General features: G+C 36.7%; 1 protein-coding gene across 4 annotated transcripts in view; it reads right to left on the bottom strand.

Moving 5' to 3' along the window:
• Positions 1 to 19,002, bottom strand: part of Lpp (LIM domain containing preferred translocation partner in lipoma) — a 694,475-nt gene that overhangs the window by 449,636 nt on the left and 225,837 nt on the right. For all 4 annotated transcript variants that reach the window (XM_013019488.1, XM_013019487.1, XM_013019486.1 and 1 more), the window contains one exon: positions 13,255 to 13,456. In XM_013019488.1, the coding sequence (XP_012874942.1) occupies positions 13,255 to 13,447 (193 nt within the window). In that variant the 5' untranslated portion in view covers positions 13,448 to 13,456. The remainder of the gene's footprint in view (positions 1 to 13,254; positions 13,457 to 19,002) is intronic.

The raw sequence follows: 19,002 nt of genomic DNA, 5'->3' as shown, positions 1-19,002 counted from the left end.
ATATACAAAAAGTTGCCTTCTGGGTCAACACAAGTGAGCTGGACTGAGAAGCGAAAGAGGATTTTCTAGAGTTACTGATTTCCTTATTACTATTATTATCATTATATAAAACAGTAGCATATAGAGAGTATTAAATGGCATATATTCCAAAGTGTCTCTGTCCAAGTGGTTCAGGCAATGGCCTCCTTGAATCAAAACCCATTATACTTTAATGCTCAGATTGCTGTCTTGATTAAACATAGCAGCAGGCTCCAGTTAAAGGGACAATTCCTTTTTGAAGGGAGGTAAAGAACAGAGTAATTGCCAGATGTTTGCAATTTTAGCTATAAAAAGATGGCTGCTTTCCATTCCTGAGTATGTTGGATCTTTTTTTCTTTCTACTCAAGCTATTGTGGTTCACTAAAATAGGCCACAGCGCTGATGAATCATCGTTCAAAACTGCAATAATGGAGGCAGAACAAATCTGACATTTTAAATCCACATATAGAGGGATAAATTAAAATGTACAGGTAATCATTATATGCTAAACATCAGAGAACATACCATAGCCTAAAAACTCTTATTTTGAGCCAGGAGAGTTTTGTATGCACTGTCTCTTGATGACTATTAACACTCAGCTCTAGGTTCCAGCAAACTCACAATCAAGCCCCAGCTGGATAATGGGGACAAATACCCACTAACGGGCCTCTCCTGGGAATAGAAAACCCATACCCTATCCAGCTCACTGTCTTTCCTTGCACAAGCACAGTGCAGAAAAGAAGTGTGAATATTTGCTATGTGAAAAAGAAAGAAGAATGTGTGTACAATGACCATAAAATTGTATATGAGTACACTAAAATACTAGAAAATATGTATATGAACTTTGTAACGTAATTATTAAAACACTATCCATTACCACCAGTAAATACTCAATTATCTCTTCTTATTCTGTCTACTAAATTTGGTGGAAAGTACATGGAAACATGTTTTTTTAGTTTAAGAGGCATTAATTTAACTGGCTTTAGACAGAAGATAGTATCTTCTTAAATGACTGAGTTAAGAATCTCTTTGAGGGTTGGACCCTGTTTTGAAAAGGAGATGCATGTGGCCCAAAGTTCAGGAGACAGGCTGAATCACAAATATGACTTCAAAAGAGGAATAGAACTCATTATAAAAACCCCTAACTAAACTAATACCTTTGCTATTATGCAGTTGATAAATAAACAAACCTAAAATTTCCCTTTATACCATATTTTGAATACATGACATTTACAAACTATAATAGAGAACTAAAAAATTTTCCATTAAAAACTACTAGTCTATAGTCTGTCATGCTTATGCATGTTATTAATTGTAAATAACATTCAATAATAAAAATGTTTACCTCTAAAAGATATTCAAACATAAATCTTTTTTACTTCCACAATGATATAGTTCAAGAACAGATCTTTCTGAAAAATCTGTCATGAAAATTTACAAAGGACTTATCAACAGGCCATATAATTCTAGCAAAGAGAAACATCAGACAAATCAATTCTAAAATGTCGCACAACAAACACATTGCCATAGTGCCAAAAGAAGATAAAAGAATGATTATTTTAATTGCTAGTGTAAACTATGTTTGTAAACTATGTTTGGACTATTGATTAAAAATTATAGAGATGACTCCCAGAGGTAATGTTCATATTTTTAATGTTCATAAATCAACAACTATAATAATGGTAGCTTCCATGGATTTGTTCATCATTTTGTATCAGCTGCTGTCATTTAGAACTTTATTTAATGTGCAAACCCATCTTTGAAATACATACATCGTTTTTTAAATTGAGAGAGCTTTACTACTTGTTTAACCTAGTGATCCCAAGTGCTAAGTGAAAATCAAGGGTCAAATCAAAACTTACACACAGAACTCTACAATGCCATAGTCCACATGTCTTACAGCTGCCTATCCTAAGGCTTTCCATTATGAAGCCTTATTCCCTAAGGAATCTTGGCCCTGAGGAGACTCCTAATTTTGAGTCCTCCAACAGTCACTACATGAATATAAGCTGTACATTACTAGTTAACTGGTCATCTTCCTATGTCAGATGCTTCAGGACTAGTAATGCTTTTCCTTTTCTTATCAATTACATAGACTTCTTTAATTAAAATGGTATGAGATGGACATCAATTAGTCATAGGAAAAGAATTGATATTAAAGCAGAGGTTAAGATATGAAGAAGTCTGTGTACCAGGCACAATATTAGGGGTGCAGAGGTCACACTTCCAAAGGTAACATTTCTAACTACACTCTGTATAACTTGTAAATTCCTTTTCCAGAAAACAATTTTAAAGAGGAAGCACTAGTAAGTCAAATCATTGCATACATATACATGTATATAATACACACATATATAAAATAGATCATTGACAAAATGGCAAATTTAAATGTCAATGTCAATAAAACTATAAGCAATAGCTAAGAAATTTAAGCAAGAGGGTAGAATTGACCTACTTATCAGAGATTATAAGTGGTTATTCCCAAGTTTCAAATAATGTCTCCTGGGTAAGGACTTTTTGAGATTACAATGGACATTTTGTGCTTTCATATGTCATATGCATCAATGTATATGAATATATTTCAAATAATTTTCACACATTACATTATTTGGTTGATGTCCATTTTCAAACAGCTCTGAATAGTAACCTTGGGAAAAATTAATAGTTTTTGAGTGTGTGACTAAAAGAGATAACAATAACTTTCAGAGGAAAGGCAAGGTAATGCTGAGAAAAAGTTTGGCATTAGAGAGGGATGTTTAAATTCCAGCTTTGCCTTGTGCTAGCTTTCCAGACTTTATAAGCTGGAGAAGCAAATATTTCTGCACATCAGCTCCTTTCAAGCTGTAGCATAGCTGAGATTATAGGTAAACAACAAAAAATGGACTTCAGATATAAATCAAGACTAGTAAATCCACTATCATTTTTTTCACATTAAGTCATTGCGACATCAGAATTATGTTGGTCTTGGCAATAAGAAAAGCCAGTGGCAGAGAACTATCTTGAATGTGCACAGCCTTGGCTTTGATCCCCAGCTCCATGAAAACAGTGATTATTAGCCAGTGAGTAATCTACAATATTTGGTTAAATGAAGCTTCTGAATTTATTAAACCTCGCTGTGGACACTTTGAATCTCATATTTTTTTAATTTTTTATTAGGAACTATAATAATGCAAGAACTCTAATAATAAAGCTACAGAATCCTAGCTGGCAGCTAGTGGCTTATACCTGCAATCCTAGCTACTCAAGAGGCTGAGTTTTAGAGCATCTTAGTTGGAGGCCACCACAGGGCAGAAAAAAGTCACTAGACTTTATCTAGTAAAGCCAATATAGCTCCAAAATAACTACAAAAAAAGCAGGGCTAGAGGCATTGCTCTATGGTAGAGCACCAGCCTAGCAAGCAAGAAACATGGAATGAAAACTCCAAACCAGCCACACACTCAAAAACGTTACAGAATCCTGTGGTAATAACTAAACTAGATATGTGAGAAAGTGTTCTGAAATTTATTTACATGCATGTATACATACACATTGTAAGTTGTAATGAATATTTCATAATAAAATCCTTATTTTGTGGCTTCTTGTTTTCTCAAGACACCAAAGTGTTGGATTACTAAGAAAGCAAAACAAAGCAATTAAAAAAATGGTTTAAGGTGGGACACATTTCACATTCTTTAGTGTGTACCTTTAACAAGGTCAAAAGCTGCCTTATAGTTTGGGGTAAATTAAGAAGAATTGCTGCTTTCCTCTTCTTTTTTTCATCTTAGCATCTTGTATTTACATAAATATTCCTTCTCCAGCATCAGAGACATGAGAGGAGAGATGGAAAATATCTATAGCCAGCATTGACAGGAAAGTGCTTATTGAATGTTGTATGATGGGCACATTCTTATTTCTGCTCTTCTACTCTGCAGCTACCCAACTTCCCAGAGCTGATCCTCAAGGGCAGTGGCAGATCAGACTGGATCAGATGGATCTTGCAATAGTGAAGAAACCCTACTCACACTGCAAAGTGCTGCACTACTTCAGGATATCAGCAATGACTTCAAGGGGTCCATCTCAGTTTTTCACATGCTGTTTCATTGCTTGGCATGTTCTACTGTCTATTGCCCTTTTCTCTCTGGTAAACAACTAATTCATTCTCCAAGACTTTTGACGAGACGTAGTCTTTCCCTCTTCTGTGAAGTTGTTCCCAATTCCTCCTATCGCATGTCCTTCACATTCTTCTACAGCACTGAATTGATATAACACCGACTTATATAGACTTAGACATGTGTGTGTGTGTATAACTGCCTTAACTACAGACCATCTTTCCTGCTTGATGATGGATATAGACAGAACAGCATGAAGGATGGGAAATAAGGGAAAAAGCTGAAGGACAAAGTGTGAGGAGCCCCAATCCCAGGGACCTGACTTCCTCTGTCCCAACAACTGTCCTCAACATCTAAGTCTCTGACTAAAATCATTTTAAGAGAGTGATAAAAATACCATACTATATGGAGGTTCCTCAAAAGACTTCACATAGAACTCCCCTATGACCGAGCAATCCCACTTCTGGGCATTTACCCAAATGTTTACAAACAAGACCACACTAATACAAACAAGACCACACTAAAGCTACCAGCACAACTACGTTTATTGCAGCATTATTTACCATAGCTAAGATATGGAACCAACCCAGATGCCCCTCAGTAGATGAATGGATCAAGAAAATGTGGTATATATACACAATGGAATTCTATGCCTCCATCAGAAAGAATGACATTGCCCCATTTGTTAGGAAATGGAAAAACTTGGAAAAAATTATATTAAGTGAAGTAAGCCAGGCCCAAAGAAACATAGGTCCCATGGTTTCCCTTATTTGCAATATTTAGTATATGTATGAGTCAAGCAGAAAAGGTCAGATAATGTGATGTCAGGAAAATGAACCCTTAGATATGTATTTTAATGTTTTTTCTTTCATGCATGTGTTTCTAATGCATGTATAAGATTATCTCTTTGTTGCTTTGTATGTCCCTCCCCCACAGTATAACCCCTGCTTTCACTATATTTGATGTCAGTATAACTTGTGGAGGAGATGGGGAAAAACCAGTTGTTTAAGGATACAGGGGGACCTGTTGCAACAATGAGAAGTACAAGTTGTCATGTTCAAAACGAGCTTTACAACGTCGGTGGGGGGGGGGTGGGGAGGGTAGGAGAAGGATTGGGATTGGGGGGGAAGGGGGAGGCTGGGAAGGGATGTGAAGTGTAAACAAAGGAGGAGGCTGCAATGCTTGGTAAGAAATGTACGCGTTATCCTGCCCATGTAATTGTAACCCCTCTGTACAGTATGTTCACAAATAAAATAAAATTAAATTTAAAAAAATACCATACTATAATTTTGTTTTCTTTCACCGGTCCTTGAATCTTCTCATTGTTTTATTTTTATAGGCCTCACTGTGCACTAGGGTAACTCTTTTCTGTAATTCTAGTGACTCCGGAGGCTGAGATCTGGAAGGTTGATATTCAAAGTCCAGACAGAAAAGTCTAACTAATCAGCAAAAAGCTAAGCTGGAGGCTTGACTCAAGTGGTAGAACACCAGCAGTGGTCAAAAAAAACTTACTGAGCAAGTTTAAGGCCTTCAATGCAAGCAAGTTCCGATACCAGAAGGAAAAAAAAAGTGTTAACCAAGTTTTTGTTTTTGTTTTTTTCTGAAAGCCAGCTTTGGAAAATACTGGTTTTATAGCAATGATTTTAACATATATGTTGTCAAGAATTTGGATTGCATGTAAATTGGTACCTTAAGACATCTATATATATTCTTTATCAATAGTCAACTTTTCCTTAGCACAGAATCCCATGAACATTTTACCCAACTTCTGATAACTATAATACATTTTTGTTATAATGCATCATTTAATCTGAAAAGTATTGCCATTAGTTCAACTTCATTCGGTTTTCAGTATTTTTAATCTGCATCCATGTGTGTACGTGCGCACACACACATACACAGATACACACAGAGAACTGTACAGGTCATCCCATGTAGGGATCCATGGAACCCCTACCTCAGGCAAGACACAAACTGCTTCATCTCCACCACAGCAGGACTCCTTGCTTTCTCTTAGTAGAAACATCCATTTGATGTCCCACTCCCCCTATCTCTGTCTCCTAGCAACCATCCAGTGATCATCTGTTCTCCATCTCTAAGTTTTTGTCATCTCAAAAATGTTTTATAAATGGAGCCATTTCATATAGTAACTTTTGAAGATTGACTATTTCTTTCCTAATCGTAATATTAGCAAGCTCATTCCAGGTCATTACATGGACGAATAGTTTATCTTTTTTTTTATTGCTGAAAAAGTATTACTCCATTTTCAAGACAAGCCAGTTTATGCTTACAACATCTGTATGTTAAAAGACATTTGGTTTATTCACTATCTAGGGGGGGGTCTGAGGATCTCAGTTCAATGCCAGTCCAGTCAATAAAGTCTATGAGACTCTTATCTCCAATTAGCTGCCAAAAAAGCCAAAAGCAGAGTTGTGGCTCAAGTGGTACTAGCCTTGAGCTAAAAAGCTAAGGAACAGTGCCCAAACCCTAAATTCAAGTCCCAGGAATAGCACAAACACAAAAGTATATACATAAAATCTCAACAGCTAATTTAGATGACAGGCCATAAAATATATGATCTTTTTTATCAAAAATTACATAAACTTCTCCTTGTTCTAAAGTATCTTATCTACTGTGCCATGATAAACTAGCTCTATCACTGTAGCTTCCAAATGATTTATCCCAAATGACATGGAACTATTCTGAGATCAAGGGAAAAAGTCCACATAATCAATGCTGAGCTCCACCACTTACTGTTGTCAATACTGAATGATATTCAGCTAATTTCCAAGTCTCCTAAACTAGGACAATGAATGATTCCCATTGTTATGGACAACATTCTTATGTAAAGCTTTGCAGCTCCGAGAAACATACTAGTGAATTACAAATCCACATATAGGAAGATCATTTTAGGTTAAGTGTGTGTGTGTGTGTGTGTGTGTTTGTACGTGTATGTGTGTGTGTGAGAGAGAGAGAGAGGGAGAGAGAAAGAGATAGGGAGAGAGAGTACATGGGCTTGAACTCAGCCTGGGCCCTGTCCCTTAGCATTGGAAAATACTGGCATTCTTCCACTTTGGCCACAGGCTCAAGATGCTGGCTTCTTGCTGGTTAATTGAAGGTAAGCATCTCACAGACTTTCTACTCAAGCTGGCTTTAAATCATAATCCTCAGATATCAGCCTCCTGAGTAGCAAGGATTACAGACTTGAGCCATCAGCACCCACCTGGGTGATTTTTAAGATACAAAATTTCATAGTTAATAATACTGAAGCACTGTGATTTCTATACCTGTTATTAGAGGCAAAATATTGATCCATATTTGTGGAAAACATTACTATTCATACTTATATTACTGATTATTTATGTATTATATTATTTGTTTATAATTTAAAACAAGTATAACTATAACTAGTAAATATTACATATAGTCATTATTATATCTAACTATATAACTATTATAATTATAAGTGTATAAAATATAATTCTTAAATGCTATAATTTATAATTTTCTCAATATTACCTGTTATTAATAACAGAAAATCATGCTTATTACAACAAGCAAATGTATGTTAAGAATGAAAAGTTTAGCTCCTGTTTTGCTAATTCAGCCCCAAAGAGAATGTCTGTCATAAACTCTACTTTATGTAAATGACTGTTGAATTGATACAAAATAGTAATCCTTGGAGTTACCAGTTATTTTATGTTGTAAAACATTTTCAAACATCATTATATTGGATCCTCAAAACAGGCTTGATGATAATATTATTAGCTGACTTAATAAATTAAGAAGACTAGAGTATAAAAGCATTGTGCCCTGGGAAAAGAGATAAACTGAGTCTTGATGATCTGGGGATTTTGGTGTCAATAGGGCTTCTGTTTATTCGTTATGATCTGATGTCAGCCCAAGAATTACAAGTTATTTTCTCTGTGAGATGCCAAGATGTAAAGATCAATTAATGTCCTCTCCTTTCATGAATGAACAGCTTGTTGTTTCCCCCAAGAGGACTTAAAAATAAAAACTCATGCCCTGCACTATGAAGCTATAGATCAGGATTGAGACGATTGCCCTGCTCCATAAAGGGACACTCTAGTTAAACCTGACTCTCATTAAAGCTCATATTTAAGTGATTTGTGACCACATTCATGGTACCCTATGCATTATTACAGAAAACACCCAAGACATCACAACTACTCATCTATGATCACTGGCAATTGAACAAGACTGCCAGGGCTCCAATAAAGATGATGTTTCCAATTCATATCTCCAAAATCACAGAGTCATCTTAAATATAGAACAAAGACAACATAACACTAGAGATGGGAAAGCATATAAGACCCTAAAATATTGATCTATCAATGTCTTCTACCACTGATTACTCTAAGTTTGAAAGTAAAAGATTTTTATCATGTTAAAACCAAAAGTAGCCAGGAGCTGGCTGCTCCCATCTGTAATACTAACTACTGAGGAGGCTGAAATCTGCAAGACTGTGGCTTGAAGGCAGACAAATCTATGAGGTTAGTATTAACCAGAAAAAAAGCCAGTGCTGAAGGCTTGGTTCAAGTGGTAGAGCAACAACCTTGAGTAAAAAAAGACATGTTTTTTACTTGAGTTCAAGGTCTTGAGTTAAAACCCAGTATAGCCCCCACCCCACCCCGCAAGCAGTTTTTGTTGTTGCTGTTTTCAATACAGAAAAGAAACAGCATCAAATTGGTCTACATGTTCAAACAAAAAATGGTGAGTAAAAAGCATGCCCACTCTAAACTAATTTTCTAAACATGTTACTATGGGTGGTCATATATCTCCCTCACATATTACTTCTCTGTGGAGATAAAAATATGTTCAGTCTAACAAGAACACATGACGTCACATCACCAACAGGTATTTCTCCAGCTGATATCAATAATATAAGACTCATCAATTCTTCTAGCCCAAGTGACAAACATGACCCCTTCCTCCTGACAGTGGTGTCTAGTTCAACAAGTGTGTTCAACTCTTGGATAACATTGTTAATGTCCCTCTCAAACTGCCTTTTTGCATCTGGCAAAGGGAAGGACTGCTTTCTAGTTCTACAATTCAAAGACAGCCTGATTAATGCATGAAAAATACCCTTACACAAAAGCAGAAAAGAAATAAGCTCAGCTGTCACCTCCATCAAAGAGAACAGAGCTGTTTGTGTCCTTATAGCATTCTGTTATAGTTACTATGCCAAGCCCAAATTAGAAATGAGCTGTAACTATTTACCCTTTGTGGAATAGAATAGTAACCTTAAGAACAGTAAAGTAAAATAGAATTTAGAAAAATAAAGTCTAGCCATAGGACTCCCAATTAAGAACATTCATCGCACCTCTCTTGATCTATCTTCATAACTTATGTGAAGCAATGCAAACAAAGCTGGAAAAAGAGAACTTATTTATATTACACAGTAGTACACAAGGTAATATACTTAGGAATACTTTGTGAAAAGGGTCAGCTTGTTGAAATTAATCTGAAAAAAGTATCATAAAATACTTTTTTAAATGGAGTAAAAGAGGACATGAGCCTTCTGGTTCAACCACCAATATATACAATTCTTTCAAATCAATAAAACTCTATACATGGAGGCCAGACACTATTTTTAATACATAGGATTTTTACATTATTTTCTGGAGGGTGAACTGAACCATGCATTCAGGCATACAAGCCAAGTGCCGTACAACTAAGGTATATCCCTACACTTGATACATGACTCTTTTTGTTATTTTTCCCTCTTATTTTTCCTCTTACTAAGGTCTGAATGCAGAGTCTTGCACTTATAGACAATACTATTTCACTCGATCAATGCATAAGAAAAGCCAGCCCTACTTATTTTAGCGATTATGGTTGTGCCATGGCCAGTCTTAGATTGTGATCTTCCTATGTGTCCCTCCTGCATATCCACAAATGAGTGCCACCATGTCCAGCTTATTTGTTGAGATAAAGACTTGCTAACTTTTTCCCCTGGGCTAAATTCCTACCTCCTGAATAACTGAGTATACAGGTATATAGAGCCAAGCCTAGCAACAGGATTGTTGAAAAGCTCTTTTACTTCTGGTCTTAATCAGTAAGAATGGCAATAATGGAAAGCTGCAATAAAAATTATCTTCTGAAAAATTAAAAGACAATGCAATAGAAATGATAGACAAATTATAAAAGAATGTATCATTTAAAGGGATTATAGTGAAAAGTTCATTTAAATTAGTATTGACACATTCACTTTTAAAAAAATCTAACATTAAAAATGTTTTTAAATGGAATTTGAGAGACTGGTCAAATTCTAGACTACAGACAACTCCAAATTCTGTATAAGATTCCACTTAAAGTTCCAATCAGACCAACTATCGGAAGAGAGAGAGAAATAGTGTGTGTGATTTCAAGGAAGAAAATAATATCTTCATAAAGTAAGAAAACTCACATACTTTGCTCTCTGCCGACAACAGAGAAAGAAATATACTTTGCTGTGCTATCAAAGTAAAGAGATTTGCTTTGCTTTAATATTTTTGTTACTCTTCGAAACAGTTAAAGAACCCAGATTATACCATAAGCAATACTAAAGAATAGTACTTTACAGACTTGAAAAACAATGAATTATCATGTTTTCCTCATCACTATATAATAAAAGTTGATAGGATAAAATTTAAATGTATATATAACATACATATGAAACATATATGTATGTGTTATATGTACATTATATATTAGGTGTGTGCATATGCATAAACATTCATATGCACATATATTTATGGAATCAACATACATAGTACTGGACACAGAAGAGCGTTTGAAAATGTACTGGTATTCAAAGACAGCTGAGGAAAAAGAATCTTTACAAAATCAGTGGAAAGTAGGAGAACAATAGAAATGAAAGTACCTAAAATATGAATAGCTACTAACTGGGAAAAAAAATCACACTCCATTTTTAAGTGTGTCAAAACCCTTTAGACAAAGGCTATTAGCAAAATATCTTAGAAAATTATAATATGTGTATCACATAAATATAAGTTGATGTAGAAGACATGTAAGTACTTTTCTGCTTTCACAGTAAGAATTGAAAAACACGAACGTAAACTCCAGAAATTACAGATATAATGCTAAGGCGAGAAATGTAATTGGCAACCTGAAGGCAGCAGTGGTTAAACAACTCTTGGACTACAAAGCTCAAAAAAATAATGGGTAAAGGAAGGTAAAGGCAACTGAAAGAGGGAGGCTGAAACTGCAGACTAGGGGATCCCTAACAGCTTCTGTTCAGAAATCTACTAACCACAAAACTATACAGTCATGTCCCTCTGTAAGATTCCATAGTGTTACAGGGTTATAGGAAGAAGCGATAATATAAAAGAGTACCTCGCATCTCGTACCTGTCTAGTAAGTATAAGAATTAGAGCAGAGGCAATAATAAAAGTGGTTGAAACTTGACAGAGCAAACATATGTGGAAATCTGAGGCGAGAGGTGATGACTTGGGGTGCCAGGTCACACCAGACATTTTGGAGGAAGTGATTAAACATAGAACTTCTAGAGGCAACAACTACAACAAAAATAAATACACAGGCAGGCAGGTAGGCAGGCAGACAGACAGACAGACAGGCAGACAGACAGACAGACAGACAGGGTAGCACACTGAGAATGAGCAATGTGTCGGGAACTGCAGAATATGCCAACAAATCAGAGTAAACGCCAAGGTTTCTGGAGGATTTGAGGGTAGTAGAGGCAGGGTACCACAAACCCAAGGGAGTCATCCTTGGTACTAGCAAACTGAGTCACAGCATTCACAGCAAAGGAGTTCAAAGCAAAACCACTATGACTCTTCCCATATGTACCATCCATCAGCTTGTTCAATATAGAACCTAACCACAGGCTAACCCTTAAGTATGTAATCAACTGTCTACACATTGTGATGCCCTCATATCATTGACTCCTACTGACAACTGACCCTGTCTTTCTTCCTTTTACTATTATCAGGAAATCCACTTAGATTATCTCCAAAGTTAGTAATGACCCTAGTAAGCAGACAAGGGGAAAAGTTGACTTAACAGTTGAGGAATCCAACACATGGCCCTTCCTGTTCCTGAAGAAGGGATCCTCTCCAGATTCCACTTCCAAGTTCCCACATAACTAAAGAATGCCAGCCCACCAGTCCCTCTAAGTCTCAATTACTTGGAAAAAATACAATCTCCTTCAACCACAAAAAGACTCAAGCACTTGCTTTGGCTTTCAGGAGAACACCAAGCGCTTCACTTACTGTTTGTCCACAGAAGCTTTCTGATGGCCTTACTGATATATTTTCTGAGGAAAAGACACTCCAAAATCCACAGTTATAGTATTAGGCAAATCCGCAGCTACATTACCAGGAAGTCGATGGCCAACCCTGGCTACCTCTCAGGCCTAACATCTAGAACAGCCTTTGGATGTCGGTCCCAAAAACACTACTAGACAAGAAGAGCATTAACTAGGAGCAGGAGAAAGAGAAAGATATAAACATATCAAGACTCTGGAACTGTTCCATACAATATTGCTAGAACAGATATGTAAACATCATCTCAGAAGAAGTGGAAAAACATGGAGAAGGTAAGAAAAATTTTAAAAAGAAGGGACAGGGATGTAAGTTAAAAAACTGAAAGGCTGAATCAACTTTCGTTAACGCTTTCCCCCTCTGAGCTCCAACAATTCTAACAGAACTTTAGGAGAGAAAAACACCTGGAGATGGTGTTTTTTTATTCGGTATCTTATTAGGCTAATCTACTATTAGTTTTTCATTGAAGTATTGCTTGGCAATATTTGGAACACTTATTTGATGGCAATGGGGAGGAATCGTTGGATGTTAGTTACACACCAAGATGAAGGATAAAGCGGTAAAAGGGCACTAAGCTATGAGTGAAAAAGTCAGATTTCTAGTCTAGGTTTCTTTCCCATTTTCATTTGTCCATGCACAGCCATACAGTACTTGTGAGGTTTTAATCTCTTGGTTTCTAAAAGAAAAGTTGATCTAGATGATCATTATTAGCCTTTGATAGTCTATACACTATAGGAAATACACTGTGAATTCATGAGTTACATTTTTTTTTCAATACAACAGTGAATACTACCCTGAATATTCCCACACTGGACACCCATTTCCAAAAGACCAGCACTTACCCTCACTTCCAGGTTGCTTGTATGGGTTGTACTTGGGTTTTGGGGCCACCACTGGTGCAAACTTCTTGGGTGGTTGCTGCATAGACACCGAAATACTAGGAGTCCCAAAAGAATGGGTGGTCTCCATCCGTGCAGGGACATGGCCAAGAGGCTCACCAGTGCTTTTGGGTGGCAGCCAAGATGGATGAGACATTGTTGAAATCTGCAATTAAAAAGAAATAAGCACTGCTTAGATACAAGTATGAAAATGAAAGTGTCACTTTGTTGTTATTTATCTTGTCCAAAGTTAATCTTTACGCTGTTCTCTGCAAAGAAGACTGAAACAAGAACCAAGAAAAGATACAAGAATACAAAAGAAGGAAAAGAACAATGATCAGAAAGAAGCAATAAGTGGAGAAGAGAAGAAATGGAAGAAGAAAACAGCTTTGTATTCTTGAATACCTCACTTCTCATAATTTCCTGTTTTAGTGTCTATCTTTCCTAGAAAAGTAAATATGTATAGTTCTCAATTTGAAGAAATTTCTATGTAGCACAATGAGGTAAAGTTTCAATTTTATAAATGGTCTTTATTTATAAAATAGCTACCATAACAATTCCACAGTAATATCTGCATGAAGTAATGCTACCTGATCGAAGTTTGATATCAAAAAGTGCTACTAAGACAAAGAAAAAGATATGATTAATTCTTCCTATGAAGAGAACTACCAGACTTCACTGATGATAAGCTATTCAGACTTAGGACTTAAGTGTCAAATAGAGTTTAGACATGAAAAATATTAAAGTTACACAGGCAAAAAACCTACACAGCACTTATTTAGTGTGGTTGGACATAACACAGAAGAAAGTAGCTGTCAACAAAACTGAAACATATGATGGAACCCAAGTGAGACCACTTCCTGTGAACACTTTGGTCTAAAGTTACTTTGGAGGCATTAATAAAACAGTAAAAGTTCATGTGGATAAAAGTACATAAGGAGACACTTGAAAATGTCCCCTCTGTATGAGCAATTCTCCACTCCAGCGAGGACTGCTTGGGATAAGGCAAGGTGTCCACGAACACTGATTGCTACAATCCCTGATATGCATACTCACATTTAGTGGAAAAATGAATAGACTATGCAATATCTGTAATTCTCAAATCGTCCCTATACAACAAAGAACTTCTCACCAAGAGCTCTCCTGAGCTGATAACACATGCAAAATTTATGAAAAACGAACCTCAACTACATGGGAGACAAGCAGCTCATCCTGGATGCTTGTTCTGATTAGATCACATACACTGTGTGAAGAAAGAAGCATGAGCTCTCCTCTATCAAAGTCTGCCAATCACTCCTCTAGGCAGCCTGCCTGCTGAGGGTGAGCCTCATGGATTTCTGAGGAGGGCTCTCCAAGCCTGATTGCAAGAGCTCTCCAGCACAGGGAGGCCCGGAAGACGCTTTGCAGCCACTCCCAGCCCCAAATCCACCCAGTAATTTATTAATTGAACTGAATTAATTAAGAGGGGTACATGATTACCTCCAGATGTCTGTGAAGACTAAGAACATGGGAAATGCAGGCACAAATGAAGGTCTCAGCACATGGCATAACAATGGGAGAAGGAGAAGGAAGGTTAAATCTAGCACTGCAAGGAACTAACACCAGTCTAAGCCATGGATGAGTGGCATGAGTTAGAGGTTGCTCCTCCAGTCCCTTGAATGACTCCAATCTCTCAATATTCTGAAATAAAGCTCCTTGTCCTTCCTCCTCATCCCCCAGGGCTTTCAGGACAACTGCTGAGATGATATTAAAGTGCTTGTGTATTGTGCTTTGGAAAGTAGGGGAAAGGAATGTCTCCATTGAACATCACAGGACCGGGCTAGGAAGCTGGCTCAGTGGTGGAGTGCTTGCCTTGCATGCATGAGGCCCTGGGTTCAATTCCTCAGCATCTAAGCAGAAAAAGCCACACGTGGTGCTGTGGCTCAAGCGGTAGAGCGCTAGCCGTGAGCTGAAGAGCTGAGGGACAGTGCCCAGGCCCAGAGTTCAGGCCCCACAACTGACCAAAAAAAAAAAAAAAAAATAGGAAGAAGAAGAAGACTTTAGAAAATCACACGACCGTCTCTTCAAGAACAATAGAGGCAGTTTCATCAATAAAAGATGATTCTAGAAACCAATGAAGAAGACCCCAACTGGGAATCAGGCCTAATGACATGGACACAATGATAGCTTCTTTGTCCCTCTGATCACATGGACTGTTCTTTTCTTTTCCCCACCCTATCCCTGCCACATGTCTGTATACATATGTATATAAACTTTAAAACATTTTAAGTAGCTTGAAAAGGTAACCACTATATTTCAGACGACTTTAAACCACTAAGGTACACCACAAACCCAATACAGAAAAACAATAAATAAATGTTGCTTTTAGTCAGAATTTTTCAATCTGGTTGCAAATTTAGGCAAGAGTCCTTAAATCTGGAAACATTTGGAGAAAAAAAAATTAAGCCAAGTCCCATCCCTCAGGTTTGAGAAATACCAATTTTGTTTTTATTTTTAAATGTGTCTCTGTTTTCTACTAAATGGGAATAAAAGTAACTCTTGCTTTCAGCATGACTAATGTAACTAGAAATGGGGAATAAATAGGATCAAAAAGGTTTTAAAGTTTTAATGCACTATGCACATTTGTAGTATAAAAATTAATTATAAATTTTAGATGGGTTAATACTATCCTTGTAACTTTTCTGCAAATCAAAATTTACCCAAAGCAGATGCTTTTAAAAATGGATTAACATAAAATGCAGTAGTTTCTAAACACAAACATGAACATTTCCAGAGCAATCCTGTTGCTTGCTGACTGTGCCATACTGACCTTTCTAGATATACCATAAATACAAAGCAACGGACAACTTCTGAGTGAGCATAGAAATGAAAATATGCAAACCATTGGTTCCACTGTCAGGTGAGGTACTCCAGCTCCATGAATTACTCTGCTCTTCCTCTGGTTCTAGACAAGTTTTACTCTAGGCTTATAATCATCATGAAATCAAGAAATGAAATGGTGTTAGGTGAAATGAACCCCAAGATACGGATTCAAATGTTTTTTCTTTCATGCGATTGTTTCTAACATATTTATAAGATGATTTCTTTGTTGCTTTGTATGTCCCTCCCCCACAATATAACCCCTGCTTTCACTGTATTTGATGTTGGTATAATTTGTGGAGGGGAAGGGGAACAAATCGTTTAAATAGGGATACAGGTGGACCGATTGCAACAATGAGATGTACAAGACGTTATGTCAAAAACGAACTTTACAACTTTGGCCGGGGGGGGGGGGGGGAGGGGGGAAGGGGAAACAAAAGAAGAGGCAACAATGCTTGACAAGAAATGTACCCATTACCTTGCCCATGTAATTATAACCCCTCTATATGGTATTTTTACAATTTAAAAAAATGAAATGAAATGGAAGAATCCTAAAGAGGCTCTGAAAATATATAGAACTCTATCAAAGAAAAGCCAACATGAAATATGGCCCTCCAGTAAGCAAGATGCTTATTGCTGATGGGAATGAGGAAGCTATGGTATCCCAGCCACTGTTCTTTCAGAAACTATGTCAGATGTGAAGAAATAGAAGGTTCACTTAGCTTCTCCATTACTCCTGTTACCTCCCCCATCTATGGGGGTGAGAATAGGAATGCCAAAGATTGTTTACTGAGGACATACTGGATGATTTTTCCAATGGCCACTTAGTGCTTCCATGTCCACATTCCCATATGAAGTAGCATTGCTATTAACCACAACTATCAAATCTGAAAATAAGTTTCAGCCAGGTGCTGGTAGCTCATACCCATAATCCGAGCTACTGAGGAGGCTGAGAACCTAGTATCACAGTTTGAAGCCAGCCTGAACAGACAAGTCCACGAGATTCTTATCTCTGAGTAACCAACAAAAAGCCAGAAGTGGAGTTGGGGTGGCTGGTAAAGTACCAACCTGAGTAAAAAAGCTAAGGCATAGCATCCAAGATCTGAACTTAAGGCCCATTGCAGGGAGCATGTAAATTTGGAGCTGGGGTATTACTCAGTGGTAGATCACATGTGCAAGACCTTGAGTTTGTTCCTCAGAGCTGCTCCCATTAAAAAAGAAAAAAAGTAAGACTTTAAGAGGCTGGGTAAATTACTTGATACACAACTATAAATAACTGCAAAGCTAAGACAATCTTTGTCATGGATTTTTTTACCTGAAATTTATAGTTTTTAAAAATAGTAGTTTTAATTTTTTTAATAATCTCTATTCTTTTCTCTTGAATCCAAAGTAGCTATAATGTAGTCTGTGTTCTGTTCCAGCAAATCTGCCAAAAATAAGCCTGAAGACAGATGTCAACAGACCAAGGTATATCATAATGTAAATGACTAAAATAATAACATAATGTAAATGACTAAAAAAGTTCATATAATGACCAAGACCTTACACAGATAAGTGAAAAGACTTGGGCCACAGTCATGTGACAGCTAATACTAGCAAAGATACTAAGCCTCTTTAAAAGTCATTCACAAAAATAGAATATATGGTATTTGTTCATATTCTCTTACTTCTCTTCAAATCAATACACCATTCAATAAATATCTATATAGGTAACCAAATTTTTAAAACAACTAGCAGTGTTGTCAATATGTATCACAAAGTGCCACAAGCTTAAAACAGTGATTTTCAAAACTACGTACAAAAAATATGGAATCTTTGAGTCTACATCTTTCTTTATTATTACAGTGTTGAGGATTGAATTGAGGGTCTTTGCATGCTAGACAAGCACTCCACAGTTAATCTATGTGTCTTAGTCTATTATGTATACATTCTGATTCAAAAGTTGAAAGTGATTTGCGTAAGGCATTTAAAGTTAATTTCTATTGCATTGGTTCTTCGATCTCTCTTGACAAGTAACTCAAGGCCTGGCTTTCTATAAGTGTTTTCTGAATAAATGAACAATATTAAACTAAGGAATGGAAATTACTACCATTATTTTAGTGGTAGAAGAAATGGCAGACAGACACTGGGACTTAAGTAGCTGAAGGCAACATTTTCTTCATTTAATCAAATGACACATTCCCCAAACTTGCAAGATTTTTCTTGAACTCTTCTCTGTATTTGAAAGTGAACCGATTTTTGGAATTAAAAAAAAAAGTGTTTTCTAATCATTTATAAGAATGGCACGCTATGCTTTCCTGTTTTCCTATTCTACCTACCTATATTCCGTTAGAAGTGATGCTCTGATCACACTTCAAACCCTGTTACCAGGCTTAGCTCACCTATGAGCCATAGTCTATACCTCTGCTATCTTTAAGATACAGTATCCTTCTCTGAAAATGTGGCTACTCACAGATGAGTACTGGTTACAAATCTCTTCACAAGCTTGTAAGGAGGTTATGAAAGATCCTGACTGTGAAAGTAGCCAACACCAATCTTCTCTAAATAATCTCTAATTCTCTCAGCTCAATAGTGAGGACACATGATTCTTTCTTTTTTGCTTCTTTGTCACCCATTTCTCTGACTCTTCAACCCTCCCCACTGTGGGAGGGAGTCTTAGATTGATCTCAGAGATTACCAAGGTATCAATCAAGATTTATTATGCACAAGTAAATAAGCACTTTTAGGCAAACCTTTTCCAACTGGAGTAGGTAAGTCCCTACCAGTGTAATTACGAAGCAGATATGCTGTGACATGTGATAAAGCGTGGGAAGATGGCACTGAAGAATAAGGCAGGCTGAAAATTACACATGA

The sequence above is a fragment of the Dipodomys ordii genome, unplaced genomic scaffold (genome assembly GCF_000151885.1).
Source record: "Dipodomys ordii isolate 6190 unplaced genomic scaffold, Dord_2.0 Scaffold45, whole genome shotgun sequence".
Taxonomy (NCBI): domain Eukaryota; kingdom Metazoa; phylum Chordata; class Mammalia; order Rodentia; family Heteromyidae; genus Dipodomys; species Dipodomys ordii.
This window is presented reverse-complemented; position numbering and strand designations above follow the sequence as displayed.